The sequence below is a fragment of the Bubalus bubalis genome, chromosome 3, assembly GCF_019923935.1.
Source record: "Bubalus bubalis isolate 160015118507 breed Murrah chromosome 3, NDDB_SH_1, whole genome shotgun sequence".
NCBI lineage: Eukaryota > Metazoa > Chordata > Mammalia > Artiodactyla > Bovidae > Bubalus > Bubalus bubalis.
The window spans coordinates 19,997,348-20,011,942 of NC_059159.1; the positions used below are offsets into that span (position 1 = coordinate 19,997,348).

The 14,595-nt window shown below is 46.5% G+C and overlaps 1 protein-coding gene and 1 pseudogene across 2 annotated transcripts; both read right to left on the minus strand.

The window, feature by feature from the left end:
- Nucleotides 1-117: 117 nt before the first annotated feature.
- IFI35 (interferon induced protein 35) lies at nucleotides 118-13,836 on the minus strand. Of its 2 annotated transcripts, none has more exons than XM_006055700.3 (7): nucleotides 13,671-13,836; nucleotides 1,805-1,894; nucleotides 1,363-1,510; nucleotides 1,186-1,292; nucleotides 898-1,084; nucleotides 696-802; nucleotides 118-466 (listed from the first exon to the last, which is right to left on the minus strand). In XM_006055700.3, exons 1-7 carry the CDS (start codon nucleotides 13,674-13,676, stop codon nucleotides 275-277), a joined length of 837 nt encoding a protein of 278 aa, XP_006055762.2. In that variant the 5' UTR covers nucleotides 13,677-13,836; the 3' UTR covers nucleotides 118-274. The 2 variants fall into 2 exon arrangements, with proteins under 2 accessions (XP_006055762.2, XP_025135862.2); XM_025280077.2 differs by having other exon boundaries at nucleotides 1,805-1,897.
- LOC112583575 lies at nucleotides 9,727-10,946 on the minus strand (annotated as a pseudogene).
- Nucleotides 13,837-14,595: the final 759 nt, after the last annotated feature.

Sequence of the window (14,595 nt, forward strand, 5' to 3'; positions counted from 1 at the left end):
AAGGAGCTTGTGGAAGGCCAGCACAGCTAGCGGAAGGCTGAGGTTTCCCCCTCCCCCAGCCTCCTTCCATGCCCCGATCAAGTTTCCTTTCATGAAGTGAAATGAGGAAGAGGATCATGCCATGAGGGCACTTTTACTGTTCTTGCAGCATTTCACCGCTCCTAATCCCTCCCTCCGTTGACCAGCGTCATCACTTTCTCCTGTACGTGCCTCCAGCCCCAACCTGGTTTAAGAGCCTTGGCATAGGGGTGGGCTTAATGAGCAGGGCAGGCTCCTAGCCTGACTTCGAAGTGAAGACTGCCAGGCCCCGCTGTCCCGGGGGCACGACTGTCACAGCTTCCACCTCCCCGCCACCACGGGTGGGTTTCTGGAAGTGGATCTCCAGGACGTCTTGTAGCTCCGGGCCATCCAGGACATCAGGAATGTTGAGCACCAGCACCGACTGGGGCACAGGCTGGGGCCTGACCTGGAAACGGAGCCAGGAGATGGGTAAAGGCTCCTGTGGGCTGGGCTTGGGGAGGGGTAGAGGTCGGGGCAGGTGGTGACCCTGGGAGTATGGGAGGGGGCAGGAGGCCTGGAGAGGTGGGAAGCGAATAGGTCAGTGGGGTTTTGGGGCTGTGATTCCCTCCTTGGGCAAGTTTCTGGCATGCAGACAGGTGGCCTGGCCCAGTCCCCATCTTCATCTTCCCACTTACCTCGGCCTTCTGGATTTTCCCGCTCATATAGGGAGAGACTCTCAGACAGGACTGCTGTTTACCCAGTGGCACCATGAACTGGCCCATCTGGCACAGGTGCTGGGCCACTGCAGGGACAGGGAGCGGGAGACCTTCAGCATCCAGGGCTCTCCCTTCCCGTGGCCTGATGCCCCGGCTCTCATCTCACCAGCAAAGCCCTTACCTCTATCCTCAGTAAAGCCCAGCATGACACCCTCTTGCAGCAGTTCCCTCATCTCCACGTCACCACCTCCATTCTTGGTCTTGCCAAAGAAGATCTCCAGCTTGTCCAGCAGCTCTTCCTCACTTAACTTGAGCCCAGCAGGAAACCCACTGACCAGCACTCTCTGGTCATTCATCTGGCTGGACACCTGGGGAAAGACAGGAGGAAGTGGTCCCAGGCACAGCCCAACACCTTTGTGCCCAGTGCCTGGGGCCCCCTGCAGGTCCTAGGGCCCTGCCACTCTGTCACCTGGATGGTAGTCAGCATGGGTAGCTCCAGGGGCTGGACTTGAACCCTCAGCCGGAACCCTTCCACATTGATCTGATGCTCCTTTTGCTGCAGCACCTGCTTGGCCACTGGGGAAGGAGAGCAGGATTGGTCCTAGGAAGCCTCCCAGCCTCCCTCCCCGGGTTTCCTGGAGCTCACCATTGGGGTCATCAAAGGTCACCAGAGCAGAGCCTCCAGGCAGAGGGTAACAAATCCGCACATGGGAAACCACAGACTTGGCCATTGCCTTGCCCTCCTCAAAGTGTCCTCGGAACACCAGGGGGGACTCGGGCACAGGGAATGGGACCTGCGGGTAGGGGAAGAGAGGGTGATGCAGACTTCAGGGTTGGGGAGAGTCCCCAACTCCCTCTCAGGAGGGAAGCACCTCCGATTATATGTGACTGATGCTGAGTGCCAGAGATTAATCCTGAAATGAGAGCTGGGTGAAGAAGTGGAGTAAGTGAATAAGTGGATAAGGATACACAGAAAGGAAATGGCAGAGCAGGAGTGAAATTACAGAGTCAGACACGACTGAAGTGACTTAGCAGCAGCAGCAGCAGCAGCAACTTTCTCTACAAGGCCACAGCCCCTCGAAGCTTACCTTGTCTTGGGGGCAGTCCCTGAGATTCCTCTGCAGCTCCTGCAGCCTCATCTTTAGTCTGGCCTGTTCCTCCTGAAGGGCCTGGAGAGCCTGCTAGAGCAGAAGGGAACAACCAGAGAATGAATGAGCCAGGGGAAGGGTGCCGTGCTCTTCAGGACTCTCCAAGAGCAGGGCTGATGCTCAGCCTGAGAACAACCCAATCCATTTACCCTGGCCTGGGCTTGTCCTGGCCCAGCTTGAATGCCCTCATCTGCCGCTCTCAAGGGCAGGAGACTTTGCAGCAGCCATGGCTGGGTCATTCCTGGAGCCCTAGAGTTTAACAAACGCTGATCAAGGGACTTTCCTGGTGAGTCCGGTGGTTGAGAATCGACTTTCCAATGCAGGGGACGTGGGCTTGACCCCTGGTCTGGGAATTGAGATCCACATGCAGCCAGGAAACTAAGCCCACGTGCCACAACTATTCAGCCTGCGTGCACCACAAGCAGAGACCCAGCACAGTCCAAAATAAAACAGAAAACATCGATTGAGCTCCTGCTATGAGGGACTGGGCATGACACAGGGCAATGGAAGACAAAGGTCCAGCCCTCAGGCCTGTATAAAATGGTACTCAAGACAGTTCACAATCACACAATTGATGGTGGAGGACAGCAGGAATTTGGAGGAGGGACAGTCCTATAGGGGTTAACACAGCTAGGGAGACCTAGAGGAGGAATAGGGGCTTAGAGTTTTAAGATAAGACTATCAGCTAACATTTATTAAGCACTTACTGTATATCAGGCACTGTGCTAAGCCCTTTATATGAATTATATCACTCACATCTTGCAACAACCTTATTAAATAAATACACTCTTGCCCTTATTTTGCAGAGGAGGAAACTATAGTTCAGAGAGATCAAATGACTTGCCCACAGTCATCTGGCCCTAGGCAGTCTGACTCCAGACTCTTAATCTGTGCTTTACAGTGAAGAAATCAAAGTTAGACTAGGGGAGTAATTTACCCAAGATCTCCCAGCCTGTCCCATGACTGCCACCCTTTCCACTGTGCCAAGCAGCCTTTCAGACTGGGCGTGATTTGGGGCAGGTCCAGAGAGAGAGCGAGAGCTGACAAATGGCTAGGGGAATGACACCAGGGTTGGGAATAAATGCACCTTTGTTTGTGGATCGCTCACCCTGCAGTTGGAAGCCTGATAAATAAGGTCAGCTCAGGGAAGTGTGATCTCACTAGGAAGGATGGGACTCTGTCCTGGCCATCTCTGTGTCCCCAGCACAAAACAGGCATTCAGTAAATTGTGTGTTGAGTGAATGAATGAAGTGAACGAACGACATAACAGAAGCATATTACAGAGGGTGCTGAATCATTCAGGGTGAGTTCACTCTGTTTTAAGCAGACAAAACCTAGGGTTTGATCAAATAATGCTGGGTAATGAGTAGTGAGAAATAATCAGTGATTCTCAGAGGCAGCAAGATGACATCCATGAGTCAGGGGAGCCCATGTAGTGTCATGTGGAGAGGTGGGGACTCTGACATCCTGGAGACAGCATGTCCCCACTAGAGTGGCAACCCCATCTTGGCTCTAGCCAAGTTTTCTTCACATGGAATGTGGTTTCAGTATCCTATATCTTCCCATTTCTAAGGGAAATCAGAAACCTGGATTTTTTTTATTTGAAAAAGATGGCTTGACTTTAAAAAAATATGACAAATAAAATGCATTTTTCAATTGGATTCAGTCCATAACCTATCCTCTTTTTACTTCTGCTTTAAATCTTGATCTAATTATACATATTGTTTGAAAACCTAATAATTGGCAAGGCTATTCAATACGTAGCTTTAAATATGTAAATGTATTTATTTTTAAAAGCTTCATAAATACAATTTAAAAAAATATTCAAGAAGGGGAGTTTATCAACAGGGAAATGGAGAACTAGTGAAGATTTCTGAAAGGGGGAGTGAGGTGATGGATACAGTGTTTAAAAGAGCTCAAGTTGCCCATCAGAAAATGGGCAGAAGACCTATATAGACATTTCTCTGAAGAAGACATACAAATGGCCAGGAGGCACATGAAAAAAATGCTCAGCATCACTAATTATTAGAAAAATGCAAATCATAATTACAATGACCTCAGACCAGGTCGGAATGGCCATCATGAAAAAGTCTATGAATAATAAATGCTGGAGAGGGTATGGAGGAAAGAGGACCCTCCTGCACTGTTGCAGGGAATGTAAATTGGTTCAACCAATATGGAAAACGGTATGGAGGTTCTTTGAAAAACTAAAAATAGGGGCTTCCCTGGTGGCCCAGTGGCAAGGGATGTGGGGTGATCCCTGGTTGAGGAACTAAGCCCATGTGCCGCAATTACTGAGCCCTTTCGCCACAACTGGAGTCCGTGTGCCTGAATGAATGATCCTCATGATGCAAGGAAGACCCCATATACTGCAACTAAGAACTGACCCTGATGCTGCCAAAAAATAAACAACTAAAAATAGAATTACCCATATCATCAAGCAGTGTTGTTTCTGGACATATATCGGGAAAAGATGAAAACTCTAATTTGTAGAGTTTTCACTGACACATGCAGCCTAACGTTCATAGGAGCACTATTAATAATAACCACGACATGGAAGCAAGTTAAGTGTCCACCAGTAGATGAATTTGGATAAAGATGTTTTATACATACAATGGAGTATTAGTCATAAAAAGAATGAAGTAATGCCATTTTGCAGCAACATGGATGGACCTAGAGATTATCACACTAAATGACATAAATCAGATGAGAAAGACAAATATCATATAATATCACTTATATGTGGAATCTGAAAAAAAAGATGCAAATGAATTTTTGACAAAGTGAAGACAGACATAAAGAACAAACTTACAGTTACCAAAGGAGAAAAGGGGTGAGGGAGAGATAAATTAGGAGTTTGGGATTAGCAGATGCACATTACTATGAAGAAAATAGATAAACAAAGGACCTCTTATATCACACAGGGAACTTTATTCAATATCTTATAATAACCTGTAATAGAGAAGACTCTGAAAAAGAATATGTATATATGTATAAGTGAATTACTTTGTTATATACCTGAAGCTAATATAACATTGTAAATCAACTATACGGGAAAAAAAAAAAAAAGATTTCTATCTGACAGTGATGGAAGGATGAACTGGAGCAGCAGGAACTGTGGAATGAGGAAACAAACCCAGATTCTGCAGCTCTAATTCTTACAGATGTGACAGGAGCTGACCTGAGCCTCTGGCGGTGGGTACAAGGAACACGTGTGGGTGAGTATGTCCCTTGAGGAAAAGCCCCCAGACTCTGGATGTTGTATTAAGGAGACAGAGGGGACAGACTGGAGAGACAGTGCTGAGGTCGCACCTGGGTGTTCAAGGGTTTGGTATAATGTCATTGACCCAACAGGCAAGGGAAGAGAGCCAGTAGTTATTGGGGACCTGCTAAATGCCAGGCACAGTTGGAATCCATCCCATTTAAGTATCATAAAACTGCTTCCTATCTCCAATTCCCAGTGGAAACTTCAGACTTTTCAAGGACAACAAAGGCTGATTATAGTGATTTACTTGAATTCAGGACTGCCCTGATAGCTCACTTGGTAAAGAATCCACCTGCAATGCAGGAGGCCCCGGTTCAATTCCTGGGTTGGGAAGATGTCCTGGAGAAGGGAAAGGCTACCCACTCCAGTATTCTGGCCTGGAGAATTCCATGGACTGTATAGTTGATGGGGTCGCAAAGAGTTGGACACAACTGAGCAACTTGCACTTGAATTCAGCTATACATGCTATTTATTTCTTTAACATTATAACTTGGTCCCTAAGTGGAAGCCAACATCCATCAGGTGCTCAACTGAAAAAAAAAATTGCTATCCATTTTACATTGAGCTTATTGAGACTGTAAATTCTGGATACTTAGGAGTGAGTTAATGATTTGAGGTTCATTTGACTACATGCAAACATTCTTCAGAATGCTGAAGCTCCAATATTTTGGCTCCCTGATGCGAACAGCCAACTCATTGGAAAAGACCCTGATGCTGGGAAGGATTGAAGGAGAAAAGGAGAAGAGGGAGGCAGAGGATGAGATGATTGGATAGTATCACCGATTCAGTGGACGTAAACTTGGGCAAAACCGGGAGACAGTGGTGGACCTGGAGGCCTGGCATGCTGCAGTCCATAGGGTCGCAGAATGAGACATGACTTAGGTACTGAACAATAATAACAACAAATGCATTCTCCTCCTTATTTGTGAAGTTTAGAACCTGACCACCCCTACGATAAAATCTCATGCTGTCTGTGTTCATCATAGCAGTAGTGGCAGGCAATGTAACGTGACAATTAAGAACATAAATTCTGGGGCCAAATCTCCAGGACTGACATCCAGCTGTTCTTACTACTGCAAGACAATGGGCAAGTTGTTTAACTCTCTGTGCCTTGGTTTCATCTATAAAATGGGAATACTAATTTCTACCTATGTATAATTTTATTTGTAAAAGTAGTTTCTGGCATCTGATGAGTGCTATGTTAAATGTTTTGTATTTAAAAATCCCCATTTGATAGTTGAAGAACCTGAGATCCGTTAAGGTTAAATAATAAGGGGAGTTTCCTGGTGGTCTAGTGGTTAAGATTCTGGGCTTTCACTGCCATGGCCTGGGTTCAATCCCTGGTCAGGGGACTGAGATCCTCTAAGCCAGTGGTCCCCAACCTTTTTGGCACCAGGAACCAGTTTCACGGAAGACAATTTTTCTGTGGACTGGGGAGGGGGATGGTTTGGGGACAATTCAAGTGCATTACATTTATTATGCACTTTATTTCTATTGGGGCTTCCCTGGTGGCTCAGACGGTAAAGAATCTGCCTGCAATGCAGGAGACCCGGATTCGATCCCTGGGTTGGGAAGATCCTCCTGAAGGTGGGCACGACAACCCACTCCAGTATTCTTGCCTGGAGAATCCCATGGTCAGAGGAGCCTGACTGGCTACAGTCCATGTGGTTGAAAAGAGTCAGACATGACTGAGTGACTAACACTATTTCTATTATTATTACATCGGCTCCACCTCATATCATCAAGCATTAGATCCTGGAGGTTGAGGACCCCTGATATAGATTTTCTGCTCTGCACCATGCAGTCCCATATTACAGACTCTGGAGACATAGCAATGAAAAAAAAAAGGAAATTATGTTCCCCCTTCATCGGGTTATGTCCTAGTGCAAGTCATGCAGTGGGACCAAAAATAACAAAAAAGACCCTTAGTGGGCAAAAGTGAGTCAAACCCAAGGCTGTTGAAGACACATGGTGTCAGGAACAGGACTTGGTGGATAGGACTTTGGGTTAGAACAGTATGTACTAATGATAGAAGCCAAGAAGATGGAAGAACTCATCCAGAGACAGAATGAGTGATCTTTGGGACTTCCCCGGCAGTCCAGTGGTTAAGAATCCACACTTCCACTGGAGAGGGCAGGGGTTCGATCCCCAGTCAGGGAACTAAGATTCTGTATACTGTGCAGCACAGCAGAAAAAAAAAATCTTTGAAGATACCTAGTCAGTTTTCAGGAAAGATAAATGAACGCAGAGGATTCTCAGGTGGCCCTAGGGGTAAAGAAACCACCTGCCAATGCAGGAGATGCAGGTTTGATCCCTGGGTCGGGAAGATCCCCTGGAGGAGGAAATGGCAACCCACTCCAGTATTCTTGCCTGGAGAATCCCATGGAGAGAGGATCTTGGTAGGCTACAGTTGCAAACTCTTTGCATAGGGTTGCAAAGAGTCGGAAACAACTGAAGCAACTTAGCATGCACGCACGTAAAGGAATGCTGAGAGGAAGAAGAAGGCATAGTCAGGACAGGCCAGGGCCAGAATTAGGTAGTGTCAGAGACACAAAGGAAGAAGAAAAATAAAACAGCAAAAGAAAAAGAGGGCTACAGGGAAGTCCCCTCCCTCATTTGCTTCCATATTCACTCATACAACTATCAACTACGAGGCACTACTTTGTGCCGGACCCTACTCTAGGCTCTGGGGATACAGTAGTGACCCAAACAGAGAAAACTTCACTGTGGAGCTTTTACATTCTAGGGGATGAGCCATATGTGTGTGTGTGTGTATTTGTGCTCAGTCCTGTCTGACTCTTTGCGACCCCAAGCACTGTAGCCCTCCAGGCTCCTCTGTCCATGGGATTTTCCAGGCAAGAATATTGGAAAGTGAAAGTGTTAGTTGCTCAGTTGTATCTGACTCTTGCAACCCCATGGACTGTAGCCTGCCAGGCTCTTCTGTCCATGGGATTGTCCAGGCAAGAATACAGAGTAGGTTGCTATTTCCTTCTCTAGGGGATCTTCCCAACCCAGGTCTCCTGCATTGCAGACAGATTCTTTACCATCTGGCCCACCAGTCATTTCCTTCTCCAGGAGATCTTCCCAACCCAGGGATCAAACCTGCATCTCCTGCATTGGCAGGCAGATTCTTTACCATTGATATAGGCCATGAGTATAAACATGAGAATTATCCATGCAGAGATATTTAAAGTCACAAACTAAATGAGATCAACAAGAAAGGGTTCAAGTGCTGATTTCTGGGGTATCCGACACTAAGAGATCGGGGAACAAGGTAGAACCAGCTGAAGAGTATGCAGAAGAGAGGCTAGTGAAACTGGAGGGAGAGCAGGCATGAAGAACAACACGTTTAAGGAGGAAGAGCCTGGGCTGGGTACAGTGCTGCTAACAGGCCTTCTGCCAGGAGGCATGATAATGACCTCTGAGATTGAGCAAAAAAACCCAAAAAAAACAGTCCTGCTTATCATAAGGAAATGGTTGGCACACACACAAGGATGATTATTGTAGCCTTGTTTACAACAGGAAAAAAAAAAGAAATCTACATGGCCAGCAGGAGAGAAACAATTCAGTATAAAATATTAGGTGCTATGTGTTTAGTCTGTCTGTTTGTGATCCCATGGCCTGTAGGTCGCCAGGCTTCTCTGTCCATGGGATTTTTCAGGCAAGAACACTGGAGTGGGTTGCCATTTCCTCCTCCAGGGGATCTTCCTGACCCAGGGATTGAACTGGCATCTCCTACATCTTCTGCATTGGCAAGTGGATTCTTTACCACTGAGCCACCTGGTAAAGCCCATATATATATATTACATAGCGATTAAAACACATAGTAATGAGGAACATTTAACATGAAATGCTCACAATAAACCAAAAAAGCAAAATATAAAACTGCCTATAAATATTCACCCCACTCCAGTACTCTTCCTGGAAAATCTCACGGATGGAGGAGCCTGGTAGGCTGCAGTCCATGGGGTTGCAAAGAATCGGACACGACTGAGCGACTTCACTTTCGCTTTTCACTTTCATGCATTGGAGAAGGAAATGGCAACCCACTCCAGTGTTCTTGCCTGGAGAATCCCAGGGATGGGGGAGCCTAGTGGGCTGCTGTCTCTGGGGTCGCACAGAGTCGGACATGACTGAAGTGACTTAGCAGCAGCAGCAGCATTCTTCCTAGTCTGTTGATTTTAAACATTTTAACTCATGAAGATATTTATTAAAGTATAGAAATGCAAAAAAATTCTTGGAAGATGGACATCACAGTGTCATTAATAGAGGTTGTCTCTCAGCAAAGAATTTAGGGTGATTTTTTTTTTTTTGAACTCTAATTCTAGGTTTATTCAACACAATTCTTTTACTCTACTCAACAAACACAACATTATCTAAAATGCTACAAAGTTACAAAACTCAAAACAGAAAATTTATAGTACTGACTGTACAATAAAAGCCAGAAAAGCCATGTACACATTGCCAAGGTAACCTGCAGGACCACCACGAATACCAACACAGTGGGGGTTCTGTGGTGACCTGGCACACCTGGCTCTCAACTTACCAATTTCAGAAAGAGAGGGAGACGTGGGGGGTGGTGTGCACACACACGTCTAAAAAGAACCATTTGGGTAGATAACTGGAGATATCTTAGCCTAGAGGTCAGAAGAGGACTCAGGCAGGGGAGCAGGGCCAGGCTAACAGGAATGGCTGTTGTGTAAAAGCATGTCCTTTCCTGTGGGACTCCACAGGCCTCCAAGTCATCTGTAGAATGGGAAAACATGTTCCCACACTGGCGTTGACCCCTCACCAGGAGCCCCCTGTTCATCTCTGCTGGCTTTGCCACTGAACCGACTCTCAGGAAATAGAAATGTGGAAGCTTTCTAGCTAGAAAACAGGAGGGGATCTTTACAAGCAAGTCGCCAACCAAACCAAACCCACAACACTCTGCAGCCGGAACTCTGCTGCCCCAGGAACATCTCAACTGCTCCCTTCACCTTCCAAGTCTGCCCCTGAGGAGGGATTTCTTTTCTACCAATCCTTCTTCGGCTAGAAAAGTGACCGAAGTGAGTTGGATGGGGTAGAGCTTCAGTGGCCCTGATTATCAGGAGGAGTTGGAACTAGAGTGTCTCCTGTCGTGGCAGCAGCCCCGGGAGAATGGGATCGTGGGAGCGCCAGGGACTTGCGCCTGTCAAGGGGAACATGACTTTCTCCTCATCCCTGGACCTGCGCCATGTGGGAAGCAGTAGCAGCATTCTTCGGGGGCGGGGTGGGAGGGGATTTCCTGGGGGTTGGCCATAGCCAAGGGGCCATAGAAGCAGTAGCCGTGATGTTCTGGTCATTGATTTATTCTCTGTCCATGAGCTTCAGCGCCTTCTCAGTCTTATGTGGATTTTCAAATTCATGCATAGGCACAGCCTTTAAACAGATGGGGGTGGATGCTTTCTACAGGCATATGTCAATCATTTTAATTTTCCCAGAAGTGGAGAATATCTTCATGATGTGATCCTTGATCACATTCCAGGTGAGCCTCCCCATGTGTTCTTTGGTGGGTTTAGGGGAAGGGTTTTCCTTTCCATCTCTTTCGGCTGGTTTACATTTGGAGCGTGAACGCCACCTGTTGTCATGTCTGTGCCAAGAAGGACTTGGAGAGCCAGAGGAGCTGCTAGAGCTGGAGCTGGGGAACATGCTGGAACTTCCTGAGCAGCTTGATGCTGAAGATGAGCTGGAGCCACTGATGGAGACTGTGCTGGTGCTGGAGCCCAGACTGGAGGCAGAACTGGACCGAGACCTGAAACTGCTGCTACCACTGAAAGTGCTGTGCCTCTTTGACTTTTATCTCTGCAGGGACATCACTTTGCCAACAAAGGTCCATCTAGTCAAAGCTATGGTCTTTCCAGTAGTCATGTACAGATGTGAGAGCTGGACCATAAAGAAAGCTGAGCACCAAAGAATTGATGCTTTTAAATTGTGGTGTTGAAGAAGACTCTTGTGAGTCCCTTGGACAGCAAGGAGATCAAACCAATGAATCCTTAAGGAAATCAACCCTGAATATTCACTGGAGGGACTGATACTAAAGCTGAAGCTCCAATTGGCCACCTGATGTGAAGAGCTGACACATCAGAAAAGACCCTGATGCTGGGAAAGATTGAAGGCAGGAGGAGAAGCGGGTGACAGAGGATGAGATGGTTGGATGGCATCACCGACTCAATAGACATAAGTTTGAGCGAACTCCAGGAGATAGTGAAGGATAGGGAAGATTGGCGAGCTGTGGTCCAGGGTCTATGAGGTCTCAAAGAGTCGGCCACTGTTCAGCGACTAAACTACAAATGATCCTTCTTGCTTGACTCCTTGATGTCCCTTTTATCTTTAGACCCATACTTGGACTTTTCATCTGAGTGAACTTGGCATTTAGTAGAAGGCACCCTAGTCCTGGATTTCATATTATTTTCTTTGACTCCTAGTAAGCTCTTCTTACTATACAGAGGATAAGATGGTTGGATGGCATCATCGACTCGATGGACATGAGTTTGAGCAAGCTCTAGGAGTTGGTGATGGAAAGGGAAGCCTGGCATGCTGAAGGCCATGGGGTCGCAAAGAGTTGGATATGACTGAGCGAATGAACTGACTGACTGAAGCTCTTTTTTTCCAGTTCCGATGAAACCATTCCCCCTTCCTGAGGTGTTCAAAGCAGCAGTGGTGGTCTCAACTTATCTGAACTCTCACTTCTAACTTGAATCTGAGAAAGGATCCTTAATTGACTGCATTTGTGCCAAAGTGCATCATCTTCCCACCACTGTGGCTTCCTCCTACTCTCAGGGTGATTTTTCAAAATTACAGTTTCCTGAAACTACCTTCCTTATTTCCTGTTTAAGAGGAAAGTCCCTCTAAGAGAGTAGTTTTAGGACTTCCTTGGTGGTCCAGTAGTTAAGAATTTGCCTGCCTGGGATAAATTGACAGAGTAGCATTGAAGTATATACATTATCATATGTAAAATTTGATAGCCAGGGGAAATTTGCTGTATGACGTGGGGAGCTCAAATCCCGTGCTCTATGACAACCTAGAGGGTGGCATGGTGTGGCAGATGGGAGCAAAGTTCAAGAGGAAAGGGACATACATATACTTATGGCTGATTCATATTGATATATGATAGAAACCAATACAACATTGTAAAGCAATTATACTCCAATTAAAAATAAATACATTTAAAAAAATCCACTTGCCAATGTAGGGGACTCAGGTTCGATCCTTGATCTGGAAAGATCCCACATACCTCGGAGCAACTAAGCCACAACTACTTGGCCTGTGCTCTAGAGCCCAGAAGCCACAACTACTGAGCCCATATACCTAGAGCCGGTGTTCTGCAACAGGGAAGCCACTGCAATGAGAAGCTGGCATCCCGCAACTAGAGAGTAGCCCCCACTCACCGCAACTAGAGAGAGTCTACTTGGAACAGCAAAGACCCAGCACAGTCAAAAATAAATAAAATAAATTTTAAAAGAGAGAAAGCAGTTTTAGCAGAGTGGTAGGAGTGAGGTGGGGGTTAATCAAGATCGTCCTGGGGAACTAGGGTTCTGAAAATGTTGGTAATGTTAACAATAATGAGCAGGTATTGAGCACTTAGTATATGCCAAGCAGAGTGCTCAGTGTTCACTGTGTATTTTAGGGATTATGTAGTTTAATTCTTGCAGATAGGTATTCTTCTGTGGAAGTGTTACTGTTACTCCCACCACACAGATAAGGGAATAGGACTTAGATTGTAAGCATTAGAGAGGCTAGTAACTTGCCCAGGGTCACACAATTGGAGGAACCAGGCTCTGAAACCAGTCAGGCTGCCTCTAAAGTCTGTGGTCTTTCTTCCTACATTTGAGAGGCAGATGAAACATTTCCAAGCAAGAGATCTGTGTAACAGATGGGGTAGTATGAGGGTGAGAAAGGCTGAAGAATTTAGATGAGATTCATTCATTCAACAGGTGTTTACTGAGTGCCTACTGCATGCCAGGTACTGGTGATCAAAGTTGGACAGGCTGAAACTAAGCAGAGGGCTTAGTCTACCATGAGCAGGGGCATTCATGGGTTGGGAAAGGGGAGACCAGAGCAGACACGGGTTGTGGGGTGGGGGTTAGGTCTCAGAAGAGGAACACTTCTTCCCCTCATCCTGAAGAGAGTCCTAGGTTAAGCTGAAATGGAAATGTTAAGGAGGGGAGGAATTTGTTAAGGAAGATCTCAGGAGATAAAGGTGTGAGCAATTCCTGAATTTTTAGGGGTCACATAACCCTTTTGAGTATATAATGAAAATGATGGATTCTTTCTCCAGAAAAATGCACATCCACACAAGGAATTCATGATCTCCTGAGGTGCAGTTTTTAGAACTGTCTCTGAGGCAGTTAGAGGACCAACACCCTAGAGATGTCCCAGCCGGTCTCCCCCTGGACCTTCTGCAGGTCTAAGAGACTGGGCAGGAAGAGGCTTGCTTGCTAGACTCTGAGAAACCGGTAGATTCCTGGCCAAAAGGGGCGCTCCTCTGATTCTTCCCACCCCCAAGACCCTCCTCCTCACCGACATAGTCTGGGATCCGGTTGGCAAGAGGTGAACCTTCAGAGCTGGGCACACATCGGCAGAGTCCCCAGGAACTAAAATCTTGCTTGCACTTTGAGGAGCTTTGGTCTCGCCCACCGGAGCCTGGAAGACACTTCTTCCTTATGCAGGCTGTTTGCTTTCACTTTCTTTTCACCCAAGTCCCTGCCCCTCCCACACTCCACCCCGGGTGGCTTCCTGGTCTTCAAAGTCGACTTCCCCCAGCTATGAGGCCTCGGGGAAGTTACCCTACAAGCAAATACAAACTGAATGCTGGCCCATTCCTTCCAGCGTAGCAATCCCAGTACAGGCCTATTCGTAGAATTTTGTCTGCTTTGTTAATGGCTTAGAATGTTACCCAGAACATGCAGATGTTGATAATTGCAACCATGGTAGATAAAAGCCCCAAGTTTGCCAAACTGTGGTTAATAGCCAGCATTTGAGAGCTGTTACATGTCCAAGTCTGCTTTTCATGTATTAACCTTCAAAACAACCCCTCAAAGTTGGTTTTATTTTTTCCATTTTACAGATGAGATTCTAAACTTGTAGACACAATATAGAAACTTGCCCAAAGTCCCACTGCTACAAGTGATACAAACATCCAAGTACTTGAATTTTTGCCACAGAGGGTTTATATTTTAGTTCCATTTGTGACTCTTGAGTACGAAAGCTGTTGACACTTACTGGAGACATCCAGGGCTTCCCTGGTGGCTCAGATGGTAAAGAGTCTGCCTGCAATGCAGGAGCCCTGGGTTTGATCCTTGGGTTGGGAAGATCCCCTGGAGAAGGGAATGGGTCCCCACCTGTATTCTTGCCTGGAGAATTTCATAAGAGCCATCCAGCACTTAAGGGTGAGTCAAATGCAAGTATAATTAAATACTGCAGGATGTCTTCTATTTTCACCCAA

Excerpts from the sequence above, each read along its gene's own strand:
- IFI35 (XM_025280077.2), bottom strand. Across the intron at positions 1,085-1,185 it reads CCATGCTGACTACCATCCAG|GTGTCCAGCCAGATGAATGA; the intron begins GTGACAGAGTGG and ends GTCTTTCCCCAG. Across the intron at positions 803-897 it reads GGGCTTTACTGAGGATAGAG|TGGCCCAGCACCTGTGCCAG; the intron begins GTAAGGGCTTTG and ends CTGTCCCTGCAG.